Below are 26,658 nucleotides of genomic sequence, written 5' to 3'. Positions count from 1 at the left end.
AGAGTGCGTGGAGTCCCTCCGCCCGGAAGAAGTGAAACTTCGTAATGTGGAAATGAGCGTTGAACGTTCAACGCAACAGTGCTTTCATACCCCCCTCCATGGTAGCGTTAAACGTTTAACGCAACCTTGGAAGTCGCATTAGAAGTTTCACTTCAAAAAAGGTTATGCTTGAATAAAAGATCAATTAAAATATAATCATGCGCCGAATTGGTATTCCATACATGGAAAAATAACCACAGCCGTGTGTTGTATGAAGCCATGATTTCTTTTGGTACTGCGAAACATTTCTTGGCAACTGGTTTCCTAAAGGAATTTTTAAGTACAGGAAAAAATTTTCTTTGTGCTCGATGCAGTTATCTTAAGAATGCAGTGAGTAAATTGGTCCCGGAAGAGATGATACGACGTGCGGAGAATGGCAATCGCTCCCGTTCCGTGTTGCTTGCTCGACCCCTGGAAGACACGTTGCGAGAAGAACACGGTTACCCCATCAAACCACGTCGCTGGTTGGATCGTCGGGTGGAGTGGAGGCGGGAGGGGAGGAGGTGAGACGTGTGTCTCGCAACCCGGCGGTTCTCTGACGCAACCAGACCCGCGATACAGAGATGACGTCCGGGCCTCGGTGTTAAATCCTTTCCTCCCTTTCCCCCCCCCCCCTTTCCCTTTTCCACACCATCCAACCCAGGTTGCGCTTGCGGCTAAATTCCGTGGATTATAAATTTTTTTGACGTGACAACGTCTAATAAATCGATTAACGACGGCTGCACGCACGAAAAAGGATGACTCATTGTCCCGTTACGCTCATTGTCCCGTTGCGCTTTGTCCCGTTACGCTCATTGTACGCTTGCGCCGCATCTATCTCTCTTCCACTCGATTGGCCTATGCGTCCGAGGAGAAGAAAGACAGCGGCAGCACGCACACAACTTACATCTACACGTGAACTGTTTCGTCGACTGTTTATAAAGTGAAGTGAAAAGTTAATGTGGTTTTCATTGCTTATCACAACAACAATTTCTGCAATAAAGGTTAATTATTCTTGCATTTTAAAAAATCTGATTACTAGTATAATTTCAAGTATTGATTCTTTTATTATTAAAATAAAAAATGATTCATTTTTTATTCGTAAAAGTATGCAATCGTTTCATCAGTGTTTTGTTATGACGTTGTCACGTTAAACTATCGCCCGTAAACCGACTTTACAGACAACCATTATTTTTTTTGTACTAATTTTTCCTTACCTCGCCGCACGTTCCCTCGCGGCGTAGCGACGGAGCGAGAGTTGACGTCATGCTCATGGCGGCTCCTTGCTCACGTTGCCAGCATTCGAGCTTCCGACACATTCACAGAAGGAAAAAAAAATGTTGCGTGCGTGTACTTAATGCACGCGCGTTAGAAGTTATGTTTACTTGGCGTGATGAAAAAAAAAACTAATTTTAATTTTGCATGCAAATAATTAATAAAAATAAATTTACGAAAGCACTGGAGAGATATTATAAGTGTTGTAGGTAAAGTATATTCCATCAGATAAAAAAAAAATTAAATAGGCCCACTCATTATTCAATATTTATATAAACACATGTATGAAATAATTATTTTATTTGATAAAATAATCGAGATAAATTTTAATTATTCTTTAATAATAAATTGTAACAATTTTTAATTTATAATGCAAATAAATTTTAAATACGGAAAATAAAATCACTTATATAAATACACTTGAAAAGGTTTATGAACACAATTTATATCACTAATATTCACAATAAATATATGTTTTTTTTTAAATTATATGGCTCAGTATTCAACATCAATCACTAAAGTATTATATTTAAAAGCACATATGTAATTTTTCTTTGTATGTAGCTTTATTTTTTTTTTTTCATCCCGTGAAAATTTCGTTGTCTGGTGCGCGCGCATCGTAAAAATTCACTCTCATCATTTATTTTTTCATAACGCGCTTAAAGAAATATAACTTTAAAAAATCTGTATGTTTACAAAAGAGTCCATTTGAAAATCAGTTGCCAAGAAATAATTTTGAATATACCATTTTCAATTTCCTACATAAATATAGTTTAAAAACGATGCCTACTGTTCAAAAATGACTTTTTTTCTAACCTAACTAAAGCTAAGTGTATTTTGCACGGGTCCGGGTTAGGGAGGGACCTAGGTGCGTCTCAGGCCGAAGCCTATACGCCTAGTCATGCTGGGATTAGCCATGCAGGGAGAGGGTCGCATGCATCATGTGCTAGGAGGGGATTGACCAGCCATGGCAGCGATTGGCGCCATGACTAACTCCCCTCACTCTTAAATCTAGACTATAACTAGAGATAGGTTGGGCCCAGGTAAAACCTGCATAGGAACAGGGAAAACCCTGGGCACATTCATGCGGGATGCAAATTGGCATGCATTACGTGTAGGAATTTACAGGAGACAGAGGATGGTCTGGATGAAGTGTTGGACAGAGTAGAAAAGAGTCTACCATGCGGGGGTGGGGCACTTGGACTCGTGGTCCGCTTTGTATTTTATTTGTATCTGGAATATTTGACCAGGGACGCAAGCGCCCCTGATTTTTTTATTTTACCTAACCTAACTAAAACTAAGTGTATTTTGGAGGGGTCCGGGTTAGGGAGGGACCTAGGTGCGTCTCAGGCCGAAGCCTATACGCCTAGTCATGCTGGGATTAGCCATGCAGGGAGAGGGTCGCATGCATCATGTGCTAGGAGGGGATTGGCCAGCCATGGTAGCGATTGGCGCCATTAATAACTCCCCTCACTCTTAAATCTAGACTATAACTAGAGATAGGTTGGGCCCAGGTAAAACCTGCATAGACACAGGGAAAACCCTGGGCACATTCATGCGGGATGCAAATTGGCATGCATTACGTGTAGGAATTTACAGGAGACAGAGGATGGTCTGGATGAAGTGTTGTACAGAGTAGAAAAGAGTCTACCATGCGGTGGTTGGGCACTTGGACTCGTGGTCCGCTTTGTATTTTATTTGTATCTGGAATATTTGACCAGGGACGCGAGCGCCCCTGAACAGTTCCGAAGTTCTCCGAAGTTTATCGAAGTTCACTTAAGTTTACCGATCGCTCGTGAAAAAAACACCTTGTAGCAAGGATTTATATATTTTACTTTCATAGAGTATTTTAAATAATACTAACCTAACCAACCTGTCATTTTAGTTAGAGTGACGTAACATAACCTCGAACACGTGACTTTCACGGGCGGAGCCGGGGCTTACGAAACAGCTTCGCGCGAGAAGATGCTATCTGCAGACGCGTGAAAGCAGAGCGCGGGGCGTATCTGCGCGCAGGGAAGACACCGACACCAGGTTAACATCCGGCGGCGTTCACTTCCGGTGACGTAGTCACTTCCAAGGCCGGGCGGTCGAGGGAAAATGAGTGTTCAGGGGACAAGTAGTTCTGTCGGACCCGCTTACCATCATTTCATGTAAAATTTTTCAAAACTCATAATCAATATATGAGAGATTATTTCAGTACTACTCAAGAGAGTGTAACATATAACCTCGGTAACGGAAACAAATCATGTGTTGTCCCTAAATTTAACCCTCCGGCAGTCGCGTGGTTGACATGTGTCACCCACTTCCTCTTTGTTACCAAGAACTAGGTATTGGGAGGGGTTTCCGGTCCGAGCCTGACAGTACCTTTCTGTGAGGCTTGGCGGATTGTACCACTGTAGTTAGTCGTCTGCTTTTCTCTGACGATGTTGTGTGGTTACTGTTAGAAGTGAGTTGGTTGACATATGTCCCCCGTGCGACCATCTACATAACTTTGTTATAAGGTAGGATTGCAATTTTTAATTTCTGTTTTATAATAATGTATTCTCAGTAAAGATACTTTATATATTTAAATTATTTGTTTTTAATTTGAAAGAACTCATTTGCTGTAAAAATTTAAATTTTTCACTTTTGTAATTTTATTATTATTTTTTGATTGAAAATTTTATAATTGTTACTACGCCTTACTGGCTTTGCAGGCCAGTAGGGCGGAACCAAAAAAGAGGAGGACAGAAGTTTCCTCGGATCCAGCCGTGTGGATGAAGTGGCTGAATGAAGTTGAAGAAGACGAGTTTGCTGGTGAGTCGGATTCTGATGAAAGTGATTATGTGTGTGAGAGTGATCATGATTCTGGCACTGATCAGTCTGGTGACGAGAACAGTGATGCTGACACTCAAGAGCAAAACTATAAAACTTTTGTAGGGAAAAATGGAAAAACAAAATGGGTCTGCAGTTTGCCTAAAAAAAATGTCAGAACCCGTAGAGAAAACATAATTACGCACCTGCCAGGACCAAAAGGAGTAGCCACAAAGCTCGTTTCTCCAGAAAAAATATTAGATCTTTTCATAGACGAGCAGGTTTTCAATATTATTGTAGAATCTACAAATATTTACATTGATTCTGTAAAATGTAAATATGAAAGGGAACGTGATGCAAAAAACACAGATGAAGTGGAAATTAGGGCCTTATTTGGACTTCTTCTTTTGATAGGTACTTACAAAGGCTGAAGGACAAACATTGATAAATTATGGGACAACACCAAGGGGAATGGCTTAGAATCTTGCTACCTGACAATGAGTAAACGGAGGTTTTTCTTTCTTCTCGGATGCCTTCGTTTCGATGACATTCGAGATAGGGCTACTCGAAGAGAATTTGACAAATTTTCTCCCATAAGAAATATTTTTGAAGTTGTAAACAACAATTTTTCAAAATATTTCATTCCTAGTGAATATCTCACAATAGATGAACAGCTGTTGGCATTTCGTGGGAAATGTCCATTCCGTCAGTATCTACCAAAGAAACCGGCCAAATATGGAATTAAAGTGTTTGCGTTTGTAGATGCAAAAATGGCATACACCATGAATTTAGAATGTTACCTAGGTAATCAACCCGAAGGACCTTTCAGGAAAAGCAACTCGCCGACATATGTTGTTTTGAGGCTGTGTGAGCCTATCAATGGTTCACATCGTAATGTGACCACAGATAATTGGTTTAGCAGCTATCCTCTGGCTAAAAAACTTTTGTCAAAAGGACTTACCTTTGTCGGCACTCTCAGAAAAAACAAGGCTGAAATTCCGAGAGAATTTTTGCCAAATAAACAGCGTGAGCCTAATTCTTCAATGTTTGGGTTCCAAGAAGATATTACATTGGTTTCATACTGCTCTAAGAAAAATCAAGCAGTTTTGTTGTTATCAACTTTGCATCATGACAGCAACATTGACGAGGAAACCGGAGACCTCAGAAAACCAGAGATAATCATATTTTACAACAAGACAAAAATCGGGGTTGATTTACTTGATCAACTGATAGAAAAATACGACGTGGCAAGAACTACACGAAGGTGGCCAATGGTAGTTTTTTTCGACTTGTTGAACATTTCGGCTCTCAATGCATTAGTAATTTTGAAGCTTAATTTGGGAAAGCCATTATCTAGAAGTGAATTCCTCGGAGATCTGGCTTGGGAATTGATTAGGCCACAGATCCAGTATCGCTCAACATTGCCGCAAATTCCAGTTGAACTGAGACGACGAGCCCACATTCTACTCGGACAACCAGAAGGTAATGCAAATGCATCAAAAGGACGTGACGGTGCCAGAGGACGTTGTTTCCTTTGTGGACGCCACAGGGACAAGACGACACGAAAATGGTGTTCAAAATGCGGAAAATGGGTGAGCAAAGAACATCTAAAAAATGTATGTGAAGAATGTTTGTAATAAAATAATGTGAATATGCTAGACTGTAGTGTTTACAAGTGGTAAGTATGATATGAAAGTGAAGTGACAAATACCGATAAAGTATGCACAATGAGCATATGTAAATACAAAATGTGTGTAAAAAGTGTATATCATGACGTGAAGGTTCCAGGGAGGTTTTTGTTGTCAATGCTATATTCACTGGTTGATTCTAATGTATGTGCAATGAAATATGTGTATTAGCAATGTGTGTAAAATGTGTATTTTTGGTTTTTGCACTTTATTGAAACCCCTAAACTCGCAGAAAGATATAATTTACAAACCAAAGCATTATTTAACAGTATTATATGAAAATAAAAAATGGGTGACACCTGTCAACCACGCGACCTTTCACGATAGAACAATATACGCGACTGCTGGAGGGTTGACGTAGAATTATTTAAAATAATGCCGAGCGTGATAAATACACGCATATTTTGTTTTACAACTAAATTTCCGGTCGCGAATCACACGTAGTTTCCGCACCCGCCGCTAGGATTCGCTGCCGGAGCAGCTGTTACGATTGTCGGATCATTCGATTGGCAGAGCGAAATTTTATGCTATGTAATGAAATGGCTCCGATAAAAGCGAAAAAAAAAAAAAAATACTTTTAGAACACTGCCGATCTTGGTTAAAATTCATTAAACAGTTAATACTATAAAGTTTCCCTTTGGCTTTGTGAACTTTGGTTCGTGCCCATCCGTCACAGATGGCAGCCCTTGATGGGTAGAAATCAAGACTTTTCCCATCGTTAAAACACAGTCACTGCCTTAACGCCCATGCCTTTAAAATAAACCTGCCGACACTAAACTTCGCGCGTCTCGTAAGCATGGCGCTGACCGTCAGCCGGACGATTAGCGGGTCGCCATTGAGGCCGGGATTGCAGACTACGCACGCAGTGCGACGTCGCAATAACGCAACACGAAACCAGCGCTAATAAATCACGGTCGTTCGAAAACACGCAAGTCGCAAGAGGTCACCAACCCGACAACTTTATATTGTGAAACGGTAGGAAACTACTTTCTTCCCCGGGGGCTTATTTTCTTCATTCATGTTTATTATGAAAACATATGAAATTTACAATTTATGAATTAGAAGTGTTATTTTTTTTACTGTGCGAAAGTTTAACGAATGAAAATGTCATGTTTATTAAAAAAAATTGGTTGTCTGTAAAGTCGGTTTACGGACGATAGTTTAACGTGACGTCATATCAAAACATTGATGAAATAATTGCATACTTTTATAAATACAATTGAATCATTTTTATTTTAATAATAAAAGAATAAATACTTGAAATTATACTAGTAATCAGATTTTTAAAATGCAATAATAATTAACCTTTATTGCCGAAATTTTTGTTGTAATAAGCAATGAAAACCACATTAACTTTTCACTTCACTTTATAAACAGTCAACGAAACAGTTCACGTGTAGATGACTTGTAATTAATTTTAAAAACTTGCGTTTAGCTATAAAGTTTTAATATAATTATGAACAAGTTTTCATATAAATAAACATGTAATCAAATATCTATCATCAATTATATGAATCACCATAATTTTTTAGTCAATTGTAACATAACCTATTATTACTGCACTCGCCGACAGATGCTACTTTTTTTAATAATAAAAGAATAAATACTTGAAATTATAATAGTAATCAGATTTTTAAAATGCAAGAGTAATTAACCTTTATTGCCGAAATTGTTGTTGTAATAAGCAATGCAAACCACAGATTAAAATTCGTCGAGATTATTTTACGTTTTTATGTCTTCCAATGCTAAAAATGATATGCAATTGTGGCCCTTGGCACGAAATTTTATTTATAATTAATTAATAATAACGCCCCTCGCGATAAACAAAGGAAAATATGTATTAACGAGTGCCTGGTTGCCGTCGAAGCTAATAGATAGCACGATTCGTTCGGTCCGCGTCCGTCACCATAGATGGCAGCACCGTAGAGGAATAATATTATTTCGTTTTTATAATACGATTTTATAACAAATACGCATCCCAAATACACCAAAATTATTTATAATGTGTTACAATATTTTTTAAAACATTGTGCAAATATTCCGGGTGTAATTTGAATTATTATATGTAACTGTAAAACACACAAAAACGTTCGTACAAAAACGTATTTGAAATTCAACATTACTTTTAAATAACCGTACCGATTGTGCTGAAAATCGGTGGACGATCGTTAAATTACATAATATTAATAATTCGAATGACGAAAACATGATTGAAAAGTCAAATCGATGGTTGTTCCAATCGAGTGGGAGAGAGATGCGGCGCAAGCGTACAATGAGCGTAACGGGATAGATCGTAGTGGGACAATGTGCGTTACGGGACACTTTTTCGTGCGTGCAGCCGGCGTTCATCGATTTATTAGACGTTGTCACGTCAAAAAAAATAATATAAAAGAAGGTTGCCAACATTTTATTTCGAACAGTTAACGACTTTAAAGATTGTTAAGTTGCCGATAAATACCGCACAGTTCACAGATAAAAAAGGAAAATAATAGCGCTAGATAATAGCTTTGAGTTACGACTCTTTTTATCTTCCTTGCTTTGTGGACGACACCTCTTGCAGGTTGTGTTGCAAAACCGTGACGTCATCATCGCAACAGCCAGGGGGGGGGGGGGGGGGGGGTCGCCTCGCGGCCCGGAAGTGTTCCCGCACTTCGGTTAACACATCCGGGGTAACGGAAACAATAGCCTCTTCAATCAATTCCGTGTCTCAACTCTGGCGAATCACTAGGTAGCGGCGGAACGTAGACGCGATCTTCTGTAAAGCCCCCAAAGGTGTAAATCGCATGGCGTTATGTCAGGTGAACGTGGAGGCCAGCGAAAAAGAGCTCTGTCATGGCGACCATTACGACCAATCCAACGGTCAGGGACTTCGACGTTCAACCACTCTCGTACAAAGAGATTCCAATGGGGAGGGGCTCCATCCTGTTGCCAAATAAAATTTGCAGGTTCACACTCTTTTAATTGGGGAAAGAGAGATTCCTTCGCGCTGCAAGCGAGAAATCAACAAAGCAGTACTCGCGTATGCGCTTATCTAATATTGAGTTGCTCTTTAATTGTGACCTTGAACCTACACTCTACAACGCTTACAGTTGGTACATTATTTTATGGACATATTCTAAAACCTTATTTTATTTTAATAAAAGCTTTTTTTATACTAAACAAATAATTATATAATTATTTTTTATGAACTTAAAGGCAATGTTGTATGTCAGTCCTAGCTTGTACTGAAAGCATTGGATACGGTGGTTTTTAGTTTCGGATTAAATTTCATATTTAGCCTTCTTTCCGAATCTATTTTTGGTGTACAGTTCATTAAATCAATAAAAATTAGGTTTCCCCCAAACCATAGAAATCTGAGTTTTTCAGGGTTTTGGGAAGCATGATATTTTTATTGATGTAATAAATGATATAGTAAATAATAGTATCAAGACAAATGCTTCATAGATCGGTTAATCACTATATACCACAAGATTAAATGCTTTCATTACATACTAGGACTGACATAACAATTAGTTTTACCTTCATAAAAAAATATTAAATAACAACTTTTTTGTAGAAAGAACTTTAATAAACAATTAAAAATAATTCTATTATGAATTTATTCAAAATCATGTACAAAAACACTAAATAAGAGAAGCAAAATAATTTAGGACCCGCGTAGTCAGGGGTGTATCTGTGTCAGTGAGGCGGGATGATAAGTGTGACGCTCGCTGGTGCTTCTAGCGTGGTATCTCCTCTGAACTGGCACCCAGTCTTCTCGTCGTGCATCGGAACAACTGTAAGAATTGAGCGGTGACCGTAACATTATATGGCGGGGATATGAAGATAAAGATGTAATGCAAGTCCCTTAAGTGCTTTCAAGAATCTGTACCGGTTGTTTTGCCTAGAAATTACTCTAACAACACGGCTTTTAGTCATTTTCACTTTTAAAAAAAATAAAGTTTAAAAATGAAATACAGAAACATAACCACTCATCCGCTCTTAGCGTACGTCCTTCCAGTGATCTTATCCTTTGAAACGGTCTCCAGGACTTCCTCGGCGCCTGCTGTGACATCACCCGCGGCGCCACAGCGATGCTCAGCTGTTACAGTTGCAGCAACCCACCCACAACCCACCAACCGGGCCCCTCTCGGTGGAACAAGGCTTGGGAGGGGGGGTTTATGGGGGTCGTCGACCCCGCGCGAAGACTCCCGCTAGGGCTAGGAGGGAGGGGTGGTGGATGTGAACGCACTCCGCAGAACACTTGGTGCGGTGGACCGTCCGGATGACGTCACCACGAGCACACCAGTAGCAATTTTTCACGTGAGTACGTCTTTAAAATTGCTTCCATAGTGGGAATCAATTTAAAAAAAAAAAACTAATAACAAAATCGGGGGATACAGTTTGGTGTTGCAGCTACATATCGATCATCTCCATCCAAAATTTAATTACACCACTGGACAGCTAAAGGATCAAAGAATTCGTTACGCTAAGTGAGGACTGTGACGCATCGCGCGCGGGGGGAGATGGGGAAGCGCCGCCATTTTGAGGTCATTTTGCTACGTTTCGAGATTTCCATTTAGTATAACTGTTGACTCGGAGAAGCTACGACGTTCGAGTTTTTTATCTTTAGTCGTCAGCTCTCGTCAAAATCTATCGATTGCATATATACAACATTAGTGTAAAATAGTTACAGTGAACATATATGGTGTTAAAATAAAAAATATATATATGTGTCGGCCTATATGCGTCAAAAAGCCAAATCCAAATACAGAGATCGTATCCGGTTGGAAAGGGCTTCCCAAAAGCAATATAATGATACCAATAAAACACAATATTACCGAGTGAAGCAGTGCCGGGAACGTAAACGAACGAATGCGGCCGAGATTAACGACGGCGTCAGTACATCTGCAGCTGGAGCGGTTGAATTTATGCAAGTGGATGATGAAATCGCTTCTATATCGACGCCGGACTCAGTAGCCATCGATTGTGTACGATCGTCGATTATGAAGACACATTGGGTAGCAGCTAGTGCTCGTTTCACCACGACGTTTGTCAACAATCCATTCAGACACATAAGTGTGATGTGTGTGGTCGTCTATGGTTTCTGCGCTCGTTGAAGCCAACAAAAGAAAAATATTAACCTGTTACGTACCTGCACGTGTTCACGTACAACACACGGCCGTGTCCATGGCACAGCCACACCCCATTTTTGATGTGTGACGTTTCGAGCGCTCGTTATAAGGCATTCCTGGTGGGAGTAATTTATGCGACGGAAGTCAATGAAAGGAAATGTTTTAACAACCACGGTGCTGCCATCCGTGGCTGATGACGCGAAGCCAGAGGGAAACGTTACAGTATTAATTATGACTATTTCCAAGATGAGCAGTTTTTTTTTAAAATAAAACTCCTTGTCGAAAATCAGGCCCAAAGCTGGGCTTTAGTATTTTTTCAAGTTTTTTTTCTTCTTTTATCGGAGCCGTTCCATTATGTAGTTTAAAATTTCGTTCTGCTAATCTAATTATTCAATAGTCGATTTGGCTGCTCCGGCAGCGAATTCTAGCGACGGTTGCGGAAACTACGTGTGATTCGCGTCCAGAAATGTTGCTGAAAACACACACGCCGCTAGAATTCGCTGCCGGAGCAGCTACGCTGACTTTTGAATCATTGGATAAGCAGAGCGAAATATTAAAATAGTATAATGAAACTGCTCAAATAAAAGCGAAAAAGACTTGGAAAAAATACTAAACCCCAACTTTGCACTTGAATTTCGACAATGAATTTTATGAAAATACTGTTCTTCTTGTTAAAATTAATTAAAAAATTAAAACTATAAAGTTTTCCTTTGTATATATGTGAATTTTGGTTCGTGCCATTCGCCATGTCACACTTTTCCGTTCTATGCGACTTCCGTTCCATTCACGAAATTGCTCCTACCAAACGCCGTAGACAGAGAGCTAAGAAGTCACACATAAAAAAAAGGGAACTAGAAGAGTCTTGAACGGTAATTAATAAAAAAAATATTAAGCGCAACACACCTACACGCTTTCTAACTTTTGAAACCAGCCTAGATGTTGTACATAGTTAACGCACTGGCCTCATAAACCAGTTAGCGCACAACTAACTGCGCGGGGATAACAAGGCGAACGTTTGTAGGCGTCACCGATCAGTGGTGGATCCACGGTTTTTGTTTCGAAGGGGCATCACCCAGCTGAGAGCCTTCTTATAGAAATTTAAAATTTGAAAACGTACTATGCATACTTAAAATTGATTAATTAAGTATAAGTGATTGAAGATTGTACTGTAGTTAGTGTAGTACTAAGAAAGTAGGTGTGAGGGGTGGACCCAGATGCGTTTTGGTTTGGGGGGGGGGGGGGGGTTGGAGCCCCTTAACACACCACTTCCCCAAGGAACTACTGTGTTTTCTTTTTAACTTGCCATTTGCATGACGTAATCACGTCAAAAACAAACTTGACATAGGTCTTGACACAACCTACCCCAGTTTTTTTGTTTGTTGTGCAACATCAAAGCTCTAAGTATATGGCATTTGGCGGTAATAACTTCTATAATGCGACGGAAATGTGTAACAGGAAGTGGGAAGAAGCGCGTGCCATTAATTTTTTTTCTTTGCGGCCTATACAGTCGGCGCTTTTTCTGCAGCGAGTCATCAAGCGCAAACATTTTCATGGCGCTTGAAAATAGAGAGAGAGAGAGAAAAGGGGGGGGGGGGGGGGTAGATATAGAAAAAGACACCTGTTTACCGTTCGTTCCGCTAATATTAGTCTTGAACAGCGCGACGCATTGCCAATACGTTATTAATACTGTGTATTGCGTGGGAGTATAGGATAGCCCTAATGAAAGGGGTAGGAAAATTAAAAAAAAAAAAAAAACACCTCTTGAAAATTACGTTTAATCTTAAGAAATATTGGTGTTCTTTCCGGAAACAATTATACTCGGTTAGTTTTATTAATGCTAACGATCGAATTCCGGCGAAATCGCGTCATCACATGAAGCAATAAAAAAATTTGAAGATTTTCATTATATGGAATCATGAAAACTCAAATGATATCTGCACTCTAATTAAGATGCGAATAATAATGTTTGTTTTTTTTCCCTGTAATGTCATTATTTCTTACAGAAAAAAAGAGACAAAAAAGACCATAAAGAAAGAAAGTGGTCGGCGCGAGATTCTGCTAGTCGCGGGCTTTCCTCGCTTTGGAGCCATCCTGTTAGTCACCAACTCTTTCTGTCCAGGGGTTCATTTGCTCCTAAAGCTGAACTCACTCGTGTATTGCTCCTAAAGCTGGACTCACTCGTGTATTGCGATGGCTTTGGATAATATGGTGAAGTGGTGACATGCAGGATTCCATGTGAAAAGCACATGTTTTTGAATGACTCGGAAATAAATTGTGGTCCATTGTCAGAAACTATAATAGAGGGTACCCCAGAAATTTTAAATACATGATTTCGCAAAGCTGAGATGGTGGTGGCAGCCGTAGCTTTATGTAGTGGAATCCACACAAATTTTGTAAATGCATCAATACACACTAAAAGCATGGTGTGGCCGGTTTTTGAAAGTGGGAAGGGGCCGACAGAATCAATGAAGTGTTTCTGCATGGGTCGAATGGCTACTTAAGAAGAAAGAAAACCAAACTGGGTTTTTTTGCGGGTTCGCTCAAAGCACAAAGTTTGCACAATTTTACATGCTCAGTAATGTCTTTATGCATACCGTCCCAAATGAAATGTCTTCGAATGCTTTGTATGGTTTTATATATCCTTAAATGTGCGCCGAGAGGTGAAGTATGATAATAAGTGAATATCATGTCACGAAGATTTTGTGGAAGAACAATTTTGTATGATTTAGACTGTTGAGACCTTCTCTGTAGGAGTCCCTTGGACATTCTATAGTACTTTGGTCCAGATCCTGCCTTGACGAGCGCAATAATATTTGAAATGTGTGGGTCGGCTTGCTGGTGGGATTGAAGTGGAAAGCTAAAGGAAAATCAGTAAGAAGTGCTTGGCACAAAATCGGTTGTTCGTCTGGAGGGTTCTGAACTGTAGGATTCTCAAACATGCGAGACAGAGTGTCCGCTAAAATGTTTTGTTAGCCGCGAATGTGTTGAATTTTAAATTTCAGAGAAGAAATTTTGGCAATCCAGCGCCCAAGTTTACCTAGTTTAGGATGTGCCAACAACCATGCCAAGGCTTGGTTATCTGTTTCTAGGAGAAATTCTCGGTGTTTCAAAGATTGGTGAAATTTGCCTATTCCAAAAACTACTGCCAAGCATTCCAATTCGTATACTGATGAGGATTTCTTCTCTTGATGTGTGAGTGTGCGCGAAGCGAAAGCAATGGGCTGTCGGTGGCCTTCAAACTCTTGTGATAGAACAGCGCCAATAGCGACACTGGATGAATCTGTTTGCAAAAGAAAAGGTTTTGTGAAATCAGCCATACACAGGACAGGGGGGCCGGCTATCGCCTGTTTTAAAATGTGCTGTTTATCATAATATTTGGGCACAAATTTTGAATTTTAAATTTAATTTTTAAAGAAGGAAACCAAATAATAAATTTGCATTTTTAATTTCATTTAATTTTGTTTCCATTACTGTACACTCCGATGTAATCTTGTGCATCCCAGTGCACCTGCGATTGTTCGCAGGCTTCAATTAGATACTGTTTGCTGACGATTTGTGATCGCAGCATCTCAACCACGGTTCGAATCACGTTTTCTCCCTGTAACAGAATGACTTTTCGTGTTAGCGAACGCTACCCCAAGCCCACTGCTAGCAACTTTTATTTCTCGGAGGCAAGCATAGGTAAGGGTTTTGCCAGCACGTACTGGACTATGTTACAGCCCTCGGAGACGCCTCGAGACGGTCCACATGACGCCTTTCCCAGGCGACTTAGCAAGTTTAGACCCCCCTCCCCTCATCTCCCACCTGTGGCTTCACGAGAACTTCCACTCGGAGCATTGACCCCCAGTGAACCCAGGCGGGGACATTGTCTCTTCAAGGACATTCTCCCTTGTCAAAAAGAGCCCTCAGTGAAGTCTAGCGGCGGGAAAAATCCCTAACCTTGCTCTGTCCGCCGGTGGCGAGTGCCCTCAGTGCACTCTAGCGGAAATTTCTGTGGCCCTCCAGGCAGGTTCTCATTTTGGCCACTTGAGCGCACTAATCATCCCTCCCATAAGATACAGCTTGTCATAATCGACCTTGGCAGCAGTCGCAGTGCGATTGCGATCTTAGTTCGCCTGCGACTCGCGTGAGAGCGCGGCGAGCATTTTGCAGTCTGCTTCGCCCCTTCGGGCATTTCCGGACACCTTCGGGCAATCCCCCCCCCCCTTCTTTGGATGGGGGCAGTTACTTTCTTTAATTAGGCGCCCCGACGCCATTTTTCGAAGATTTGGCGGGCAGCATCTGGTCTGTGCGGACCACGCGTCGCGATCCGCGAGAGTCAATCTCTGTTGTTCGTCCAAGACTTGACACTACGTCATGTAGTCGCCAACGTCAAGGCATAGAGGCCTCAATTTTCTTATTTTTAAATTTTGCTGCCCGTAATAGTTTTTTGTAATCTAAATTATTTCATTATCTCTCATCATGACTACCGCGAATTTCCGTGCCGGGAGCTGCCTTCTCTGCTCCTGGAGCCAGCCTACATGAATTTACCCCGCTGTTTTGGGCGGGGTCCAAGTTTAGCTCCAAGTTCAGCTGCAAAGTTAGCTGCAATTTTAGCTGCAAGATTAGGCTAAAAATAATGTGCAAGATTAGCTTCAAGACCCAAAATTAGAATGGAACTTCACTGCCAAATTAGCAGTCCGTGATTGGGCTCATGCAGTCAGAAGTTTTCTCCCCTCTCCGGTCGAGATACAACTTTATACACAAAATGATTCCTTCTGGACTTTAATCTACCGAAACTTCCGGTGCCAGGACACAGGATATAATTAAATTTCATTTGAAAAGAAAATTAAAAACACAATTTAATTGTTTCTTTTGAGCCTGCGAGCTCACTTAAAACCAGAGTTAAGTTCAAGAGGTATGATTGTTTTACTTTTATATGTATTTTGTTGCCCCGGGGCTCCCTCCTTTTTGTAATTAATATATTTTAATACAAGTGTACTTAAAAGATACAAAAAAACTAAGTAAATTATTTTAGTAAAAGGGCAGTTATATAAATCAAACCAGTCATGTTATTTAATTATTATTCATCCTCGATCCACATAGCCTCCTAGAGTTCCTAGTAGGTTATAAATAAAAACTCTTTTGTACGACGTCTGGGCACCTCTGTGATTATGGTTGATGTTTTGTTTCCTGGGCTGACGCTTCCAAGGCCTTATTTTTACTTATTAATTTGTTGAGTGTTTACCTGCAGCCCAGCGTACGTTACAAAAACTTGAAAAGATTTTTCCTGTTCTGGACCCCATACAGAAGATGAGTTTTTCTTACGCAGTGAGTTTAGTGGTGCAGCCTTCTCTGCGAAGTGAGGAATGTACTTATAATAAAAATTGGCCATGCCAATGAAGCGGGCTATTCCTTTGGGGTTTTTTGGTGGTTGAAAATCGCGTATGGCCTGAGTGCGAGAAGGATCTATAGTTACGCCTTTGTTTGAAACTAAGTGTCCTAGAACATAAAGCTAGTGGACTGCAAATTTCACCTTTTTTGTGTTTACAGTAAAGCCTGCCTTGAGCAATCTGAATAGCACTTCCGCCAAATGTTTTGTGTGTTCTTCAAAGGATTCAGAAAAAACGACTACATCGTCCAGATAATTGTATACTGATTTAAATTTGAGATCGCCTAATAATTGGTCCAGGAGTCGAGTGAGGACTTGTGCGCCGGTGGCCAATCCTAATGGTGCTACTGTGTACTGATATAAGTTCCAGGGAACACAGAAGGCTGTAATAGGTTTTGAATCCTTAGCTAAGGGAATTTGGTGATAGACTGAGTTCAAATCAAAAACAGTAAAATACTTGGCTTTACTGAACCAATGGAATACTGTATTGAGGTCGGGTAAAGGAGTTGTTTCTATGGATATGTGCTGATTAATTTTTCTCAAATCCACCATGCAGCATTGTTGATCTTTGCCCTTAGGCACCAGTAAGGCTGGGGAACTCTATGGTGTGGTAGAGGTTTCGATGACCGGTTTATCCAAAAGATTCTGAACATAGTTTCGCATAATTTCTATCTTAGGTCCTAACAACTGATAGGGGTGTGATTTAACCGGAGTCTTATCTATCAACTGAATCTCGTACTCAATTAGACGAGTTTGCCCTAATTTACTGGTAAGAACATCAGGGAAATGACTGCATAAGTCTTTAATTGCGGCCTTTTCCTGTGGGTTGAGATGGTCTAAGCCAGTCACACTTTCATCTTCTGCTGTGGCTAGACACGTGTTGGTAGGTCCCAAATTCATTATCTCTGGCACCCCAAAAGGAATACGAATGTTTCTGTTGAACTTAAACATAAAATTTCTATAATTAAACCCATTTTGGCGATAAAATCAGAGCCATAAATTAGGTCTGTAGCGAGTTCTTCCGACACTAAAAACGGAAAACACCATGAATATAAGATCAATTTTGATTTTAATTACTACTACAGTTTTCACATTTAAGGGCTGTTCAGATGCCGTGACACAATGTAAATCGGTGGCTTCAGTTTTCAAGATCAACTCACTCTCTCTTAATGCACGAAATAATTTGCCAGAAATGAAACTTTGCACTGATCCAGTGTCAATTAGACCTGGTAATTCATGTTTGCCAATCAATGTTTTTGTGTAGGGTAATACAGTAGGAAGACAACCAAAAATGTTGTGACATTTTCCCTTGCCAGTGTTAGTTGGGGTAACGCATGTTTTACATGTGTGAATCCCAGTACGATATTCTCTGTGTTTGTTTTGGTCTGTTTTGTTTTCCCCTGTTTCAATGTTACATTTTTTTGTTTTTGCCCTTATATTTCTTTTGAGATCTGGGTGGATTTAAATTAGAGCTGTTCTTTTGTTGTGATTTATTGTTTACTTTCTCTGGCCGCATGTCGACAATGTCGGAAAAATTTCTTGTGAGAGTAATTTTCGGTGGACCTGAAGTAAATTGTTCGGGCCACCACCTTACATGTTTTTTGGATGATTGTAATTTTGTTGTCGCTTATTTTTGTTTCGGCACTGTTCCAGATTATGTCCTGGCCTCTTGCAGAAATTACAATACAATTCTTGTGCCTGAGTAAACTTAGGTTTGGAAGCAAAATAGGTACTGCCCTGATGTTTTTGTGGTTGATGTTGTGGTTGTGGTTTATGGAACATCCTGGGTTCGATGTCCATACTGCGTTTTTAGTAACTGCTAAAATGTCCTGGACGATTCCTCTGAAAATCTGCAAATTCAATGTTTGTGGAGTGTATGCACAGCTTATCCAATTCTGCAAAAGTCTGCGGGCGGGTCTGAAACACTGATCTAGAGCGTTCTTCTGGGTTGAGACCATCCAGGATCGTACTGACAACCTCGTCTTCTGAAACACCTAGTCTGAGAACGGTCGCCGCTTCTTTGACATCAGTAATATAACTTTGGAGAGGTTCGTTGCGTTGCTGCAAACGATTGTATCATTCTAAACGTATGTCTAGGAGCCGTGCCGGAATAAAAAAAAATCAAAATGTCGGCATGATACTGGTCAAAGAAGAGGTTATTTTGAATGGCCAACATAGTGTGCTCACTCAAAGGTGGCTGTGTTAAAGGTAAAATCACCTCGAAAAGCTGTTTGTCAGGGATACCACCCTTAAGGTGTAATTTGAGTAAATGTCTCAAAAATTCGATTAATTTCTTTGGGTTCAAACCATCTGTTTCCGGTAGACCTGATAGCAATCTTTCAATAGGGTGTGGAATTTTGGAGTAAAAACTGTAGCTTGTTTCCGGGCTACTGGTTGGTATTTGTGTGGTTTGTGCAGTGGCTGTCTGGTGGGTTTGCGAGGTCAGAGTTGGTTGTGCCGGGGGGCAGTAAACCGTGGCTGTGCTGGGTAGGGAGGGTGTGACCTGGGGTGTGGTCAGCTGTTGTGGAACATGAGACACGGGTGGCAGCGGGGTGGTTTGCCAGGAGGGCAAAACAGATGTGATCTGTTGGTATGGGTTGAAAGGTAAATGTGTGTTTGTGAAAGGCCAATACATACTGCTCAAACTGTGATGTACTGGGTAGTTGCTGGCCTCTAAAAATGGCTGCGAAAATGTCACACTAGTGACAGGCTGAGTGGTTGTCGACTGGTTAGGGGCAACTGTGAATAGCTGCTGGGCAGGGGGTATGACCGTCCCTGTGTGGGTGTTCGTTGTGGCGATGTAGGGAGCGGGATGCGCACTGCGTGGCTGGGAGGTGGGATGAATTGGTAATGAAATGTCCGGCAATACCCTGACTGTAACGTCTGGGTGCTGCACTTCAGTCGGACAGGCTCAGGTGGTAAATCGGGGTTTTTCCCTTTGGACATGGCTTCGGGATCTATCCCGCGGGCTTGTGTTCGAGAAACCTGGTGTAAATCTTGCTAGGAAATGTCAAGAATCATTGCTCTAGCTCTCAACTTAGCCATAAGGCCAGGTGTTTGTTGAAGACTTTTTTCTATTTCACGCTGGTAGATACCATTCAATTTTCCTTTGGATAAGGTACTTAAGTTATTGAACCTGCATGCGACATGAGCGAGTCTTGTTAGATAGCTAGAAATGTTGGCCTGACTGTGTTCATTTTCTATGTCCTGTATGGCCTGGGCAATTTCTTGGAACTTTGAACAAGTGACTTTTAACTTTTTCAAACAATCGATATCAAGGTTTAGGGCAGACATTGGGATGGAATCTTGTATAGTCACCCTAAGACGATGTCTAAGGGCTTGAGCATCCCCACAGTCAGAAATTTTTCGAAGCCTCAACTCGTTTTGGACTTCGTCCTTAAGCAAAAGTTCGGGTGCGAACATTTTGCTACTATAATGTTGGTGGCTAACCAACAAAAACACTTAGACACAAACTAATCCGTAGTTACTTAACATTAATGCACATGGACCCTCTTAAGACTAACTTAGTGTTTAAAACTTACACTATATCTTAGATTTAATTCGTTGTTCTGCGAACACCTAGATACGTGCCTTTTAAATAAGAAAACTCATAAAAGTCTTTAACGTAGCATTCAGCTAGAAAGAAAAAATATTTGTAGGGGTAAAATATCCCTGTATGTATTATTATTACTGTACGAAAAGAAAAAAAATGACACCTGTTGGCACTGGGATATGCTTTACGTACTTCTAACCACTTGACGCGAGCCGACAGGTTACGCCACGGTAAAAGATAGTGAAGGGGGCCGGGGGGGGGGGGGGGAGAGAAATAAGATAGTCGCCCTCCACACAAGATGGAACAAGAGGCACGTGGGTAAGACACTGGCCTTCCCAAATGTAGATAACACAAGGGGGGGGGGGGGGGCGAAAGGACGTTGGACAAGCGAAAGAGAGAATTAATTTCTTTGAGACGGACTACTGTATGTATACCGAAGTGACCTCGGCAGTGAATGACCGACCTTGGGGAAACGGTCGCAGTGGACGGGGGGGGGGGGGGGGGCTAGTAGTGACCAGAAGAATGTCATGTATGTGTGATAATGCACGTTGCCTGGACGGACGTAGTGCCAACAAGGGCGGGTGGTCTCTAACACAGCGCACAAAGTGAAGGAACAGAGCGACTTTTAAAATTAACATAATCTAAATATTTAAAGCGCAATATTACTGCATGGTCTACCAGCAATCAGTTCACAATGTTATTACTACAAAATTGAAATCCATAAAGTGATCAATATATTTTTTTAGGTATGCCTAGTTGACTTAGGTATGCCTATAGACCAAACCATGCTCTGCTACCATTTGTAATGCCCCTCGTGCCCCAAAATTAGATTATTTTAATTTAGTAAAAATGTCCTAGGAAATAGTTGAGCAAAAATATAAAGAAAAAGACAAGTATTACCAGAGTTGGCACGAGGTGGTGAACAAGACAATTTGATACTCCCTGCACACAAGCAACTTGGGAGCTAGAGGATCGTTTGAATGGATATGGTTTAATAATTAAATAAATCACTACGTAAGTATATTGGTCTATAGGTTTCCTGGTTTATTTAAAAAAAAATTAAATTAAATCTGTTTGCCATTTGTTTTGGATTCTTTAAGTTCCACAATGAAGGGTATGATTAAAACAAGTCATACTATAATTTTAACAACAGATCAATCACAGAAACAAAAAAAATTGAAGTATCCTTCCTGACATATTATAGCATGTTAGATTCGTCCACTTATTACAGTGATATCGTTTAATGTAAAATTTTTCACATATTCTTGTTGGTTAAGTTACTTATGCCACTGCTCGCTGGTATTCATTAAGATAAGTTCGTTCGTTGGTTGTAAGGCGAAGTTATATTTTTAAATATCACCCGGGGCTTCAAGGTTGGACGTCTGGCCGGGATAAAGCTCTTCTTAAAGAGGCTCGAAGCTCGAGGTCCTGGACAACATGATGGGTGCAATTTCGGCCCCCAAATGTTGGACCCTGTCTGAAACACAAGTCAAATTCAGCCGAATCAGACCTGCTTCCAGACAGTCAAACACAGTTGATGCGAAAAGGCCAACAACTGGGAATTTGGGGAGGAAAAGAGACCGAAGTACTCACCAAACAGGGTGTGTAGCTCCTAGACTCACGAATAGTCTCGTGCAGAAATCCAAAAGGCATGGACCGAGAATAGCGCAGAGGTCGCGGAAGAAACCATAATTTAGAAAAATAAAAAAATAATACAATTTAAACTAACACATTACTTGTTGCCTAATGACAACGACTGACTGGCTACTACTAAATTATGAAACTGGGATCACATCCCTTAACACTGCTGACTACATTCCTTATTCGAATGAAGAGTTCGTCGTTGCCTCGAAAAAACCTCTCAACAGAGGGGATGCCGAGATGCCACAGTCCGTCCTCCTCCGTGGTAAGTAGTCGAAATCAAAGTGCTGCAATGGCGGACAATGCTCCTAATTAAAACGGGCGCTCGGCCCTAGGGAAAAGAGGGGAAGGTTCGGCTCTGGGCCGAGAACTTCCAGAGGTGACCGAGGTGGGCGTAATAACAACACATCAGTTGATGCATCGAAGGACGACCACCGCGCTCTCTACCGGCGAGCACAGAAAGCTACAAAGAATCGACCTTTTACTGGACGCGAGTTGAAAGCATAGGGCCTTATGGCGCAGCGGTGCTGCTCTCTGGCGGCCTAAAGGAGAAAGAAAGAAGGAGGTAAGCAATGTCGCCACCAGGTGTCGCGGGCGTTAGCTCCACTCGCTGGCGGCAAGTGCAGAAGTTACTGTTTCTGCCACTAGATGTCGTGGGTGGTCTATATTTGCACATATTTTTTTCTGTGGCAAATCGTCCTTGTATTAGGCCTCTGCCTGGCGAGTTCACATCAGGGCAATGATCCTGGGCTAAATTCTGAGAACCAAGGGGGGAACTGGGGGGTGAGATTGGACAAAAAACGAAACGAGGCTGGGAAAGAAGGTACATGGGATACCCGGTCGTGCCGAGACTCGCTGGTTTCAGCAGGCCTCTAAGAAATAGAGCTTGCAATCTAGAAGCTGCTCTATGCAAATTTAGTCATGTAGGGAATTAATATTACAGACCCCGGACATGACTGCAAGCGGGAGAAATGTCATCCTGGCTGTTAACGTCGTCATTAGACTTGCAAAGATCAGATTGGTCCCTCGGGTGTCTCGGGCCACTGCCGCAAAGTTTAACTAAGTAGAGTACACCAGCCTAACAAAGTGTAAATCACCCTTTTGTAACCAATAAATATGAAAAATAAAACTTCCAAAAACAATTTAAATTATAATAAAAATAAAAAATGCCGAAATACCTAATTTGCGGCACAATGGTTAGTTTTGCATAAATAATATAGTTACTTTTTCGAGGTAATACTGAGAATTTCTTACAAAAATTGGGCAAATAATTTTGTTTTAAGTGATGTTTCATTCAAGAATAAAACCTGGAAAATATAATAAGATATTCAACAATGTGACTTTATTTTATTGTATAGTACTTATTATGTGTGCAGTTAATACTAGAAAGCTATCCAGGGAACGTTTACAAGTAACCCTAACTATTAGAGGTACTGGACAACACAAAGCATAAGTTCCTTGATAGGAATTTGAACCCAGTATAACTGCGAACACTATTTTATAGTGATACTGTTGTTTTCTAGTAAATGTACAAATGTACAAAAATCTGTAATTTGTAATGTGTAGTTATGTTATATTCATAAAACTCTTTACTTTGTACAGTGTATAATGCAAGTTCCTTAAGCACTGTGGGGAGAGGGAAAATAATTTTGTATACTTGTCCCTCCCCCCCCCCTCCTCAATTACTTAATATGTAACTTTTCATAACCCACAATTTATAAATAAAAAATATTAATATAAGAACTGTAAAAGTTACCGTGGCCATACCTTTAAACATGATCTGCATAACTACATAACTTATAACATAATTGCAATATATCATGTAATTTTCGTTCTATTATCCGGGTGGACTGACGCATTATTATTATTATTGCGGGGAGGGGGGGCAGGGATATGGCTCTTCTTTCTACACTCCCCCCTTCCCCCTTTCCAAATCCTTCTCGACGGCTTAGCGCAACTTGATGAGAAGGACGTCAAAGGAGTGGTCGCCATCTGAGACGAGATGAAAGGAAGTAATCTACAGGGAATTACTGAAGAGATGTGGAAGAAGAAGAAAAAGAAAATAATAAGCCAAGGAAAGGGGTCGGTGATCCGAGATAACTCGGAGCCCACCGCGCCAGCTACTCGCATAACATTGCTCAAGCACCAACATCAGCTCCACGGGTTGCACACGTAAAAGTTATCACCAGTATCAAACCAATTGGATGATTTTGAATTTATATCGAACGACGTAGAGTATTAAAATATTTCACGAATGTAATGCTTATATACAAAAAATAACCTTTTCTGAGGGAAGTTAGAAATACCAATGTTCGCTAAGTGCTTGAAATATTTTTTTTAGTTACTGAAGACAGGTTTTAATTTAATTGTTACAAGAAATTGAAATTGCATGTTTATTCTTTTTTCTTCAGATTGTCACCAACAAACGTTCCTGAATGAAGCCTGAAAAGCCACATCATTTGAATGATAAGCATCACGTAGTATGCATTACCTGCAGAAATTCCCGAAACATAACGAGGTAAGACAACATTAATGTCAATATCTGCTGATTTAAAATGTTTATTTGGAGATACGCTATTGCTGGTTACACTGCATGTCATACTTATTCTCAATAACAGACAAAACATATTAATATGCAAACACACAGACATCAGCCGATGTCAAAAGTTAAAAACTTAAAGACAGCAACGAAATTTCCATTGAAGGAACTTAGCAGAAAAATATTACACCAGACGGACACAGTGAGCTAACAACGAGGAGACAGTTGCAACAACAGCAAATAAAGACAGAAAACGACAAACAGACAAAATAAACGATGATACTAAACACGATAACGCTGACAACACAACGACAATAGAGTCGCACATTTGGATGTGTTGGGCAAAATTTAAAAGCATCTGTGCGTACAGTCTAATTTTGTCTTGGATTTTTTTTTTAATTTACAAAAATATAAAGTTGTGAACAACTATTATTTCGCAGAAATAATGTATTTTATTAAATGTTACAAGAAAGTTGAATATTTGTTTTTTCAATGTTTTTTTAGTTATAATTGTTACTATAGTTTATGGAATATTTTTTAAAACTAATTTAACGTAGTTTATATTAGATCTACAATAATGTTTCTTTATAACAGCGAAATAATTTGTTTGAATAGTTCCAGTAGTTTTCGAGTTTGCCCATTTCAAACAAACTCGCAGTATCGCTTTATAATTTTAAGGTTCGGTCTAACATGTCATGTTTATTTATTTTTTCATTTCTTATTTTTAAGGGTTATTTATAACATTTTAACTCGATACCTCCTTTGCATTTCAACAGACATTCGCTAGTGTAATATCGCGGGTTTGAAAGTCGTGCAAGTGTTAATTATGAAGATTTGCTCATCTTTTTACACAAATGAGTATGGACTAAGTGAATAACTGTTGGAAAATTTTTTAGCATAACAACAAATGCAAGGGAGGTATCGAGTTAAAATTTTAGAAACAGCCCTTAAGAGGCCACTCCAGTGTTTCAGGGGCACTACGCAACCCGCGTTAACCTTATAAGATTCAATGCTATTTTCATTTTGCTTATAACTGATTAACTAATATAGATTTAGAAATGATGCTTGCTTGATATGTAAGACAACGATGCTCTTATCAAAGCCCCTTTCTTCAAAAACGTGTATAAATTATGGTTTTATACTATCTTTACTAATATGCATAAGTGTATTGTCTAGGTTTTAACCATAATTTATGCACGTTTTTGAAGAAAGGGGCTTTGATAAGAGGCATTCTTGTCTTACATATCAAGCAAGCATCATTTCGAAATCTATATTAGTTAATTAGTAACAAGCAAAATGAAAATAGCATTGAATCTTATGAGGTTAACGCGGGTTGCGTAGTGCCCCTGAAACACTGGAGTGGCCTCTTAAGGGGCCCGCCTAGTCAAAGGTGTATCTGGGTTAGTGTTGCGAGATGATAAGCGCGACGCTCGCTGACGTTTATAGCGCGGTGTCGCCTATTAAGCGCAAGACTGTGAACTGGGCGCGTAGTCTTTTTATCGTCCACATGACAGCTGTAAAAATTGAGCGGTGACCGCAACATTACATGGCGGAGAAATGGAGATAAAGGTGTAACGAAAGTCCTTTAAGCTCTTCAAGAATCTGTACCGGTTGTTTTATGCCTAGAAGCTACTCTGAAAACACAGTCTTTTAACCGTTTTAACTCTTCTAAAAATACATTTTAAAACTTAATCCAAAAAACAAAACTACTTTTGAGCCCTCCAGCGGATTCTTAAATGCTTTTTTTTGTAAACAGGCCTTAACTCGGATATGTTGAGTAGTTATGAAATATGGTTTCTCCTGAAGCGCTGCACGGGTAGGCGGGGGCCCTTAAAAACGAGTAATGACGAGCCTTGAGTATAGACGGGCTGATCGATGATGTATGGACGGGGGAGATTCTGGGGTGTTCTTCCCTCAATACCTTGGACAACCGTCCAGGAATCTGAGAGCTCCTGAAGCCCGCGGCCTAGTCCAAGATCTCGAAGAGTGGGCAGGAATGCGTCTGGGCTGACCCCGGTGTGGCGTTCAGAAAGACGAGAGACCTGCTTGCGAGGTCGACAACTCGTCCGTCGAGACGAGCCACCTCCCTCCTCCTTCCTGCCCGTCGTTCGGTTCCGCTCCCCGGGCCCTTGAACCTCGTTCCCCAAGTTCAGCGCGGGCTGATTAGGACAGTCTCCTTATAAGTCCGCGCGGCACGATCACGGACCCTAACAGCCCAGGGGGGAACATTGCCGTCCAATCTCGCTGCTCGCTCGCGAGGACTGGATGGATTCTCTCTCGGGCCATGGCCCCCACAAGGGTGGGGCTGGGTGGACCCCTGGGTCCCTTCCAGGGCCCGGGCCCAATCCTTGTTTATTTTAAGTGTTTAACTGTTATAATTTTATACAAACTAGAAAAAATTATTGAATATTTTCTAAATAAAGCTTAGTTTGAACTTATAAAAATAGTAACCATAACTATATACCCTGTATTTTCGGGTTAAATAACATTCTTAAAAGAGTGTAGGTAAGAATAACCATGCGATTATAATGTAGCACGTGACTGTAAAATTTTTTTTGGGGGGGGGGGGGAGGGGAGGGGGGTGTTTGAGGAATTTTGTGTAAATTTTGGATTTTTTTTTTGGCAAGTTTTGAAGGTCAATTCAAGGTCAAAGGTCACGGTCA

The 26,658-nt window shown here is 40.5% G+C and overlaps 1 protein-coding gene across 3 annotated transcripts in view; it reads left to right on the top strand.

Annotated features, from left to right (window-relative positions):
* LOC134538293 (4-galactosyl-N-acetylglucosaminide 3-alpha-L-fucosyltransferase FUT6-like) overlaps nucleotides 1-26,658 on the top strand; it is a 73,142-nt gene that overhangs the window by 8,913 nt on the left and 37,571 nt on the right. For all 3 annotated transcript variants that reach the window (XM_063379476.1, XM_063379475.1, XM_063379474.1), the window contains exon 2: nucleotides 23,868-23,974. In XM_063379476.1, the coding sequence (XP_063235546.1) occupies nucleotides 23,939-23,974 (36 nt within the window). In that variant the 5' untranslated portion in view covers nucleotides 23,868-23,938. The remainder of the gene's footprint in view (nucleotides 1-23,867; nucleotides 23,975-26,658) is intronic.

This window comes from Bacillus rossius, chromosome 13 (genome assembly GCF_032445375.1).
Source record: "Bacillus rossius redtenbacheri isolate Brsri chromosome 13, Brsri_v3, whole genome shotgun sequence".
NCBI lineage: Eukaryota > Metazoa > Arthropoda > Insecta > Phasmatodea > Bacillidae > Bacillus > Bacillus rossius.
This window is presented reverse-complemented; position numbering and strand designations above follow the sequence as displayed.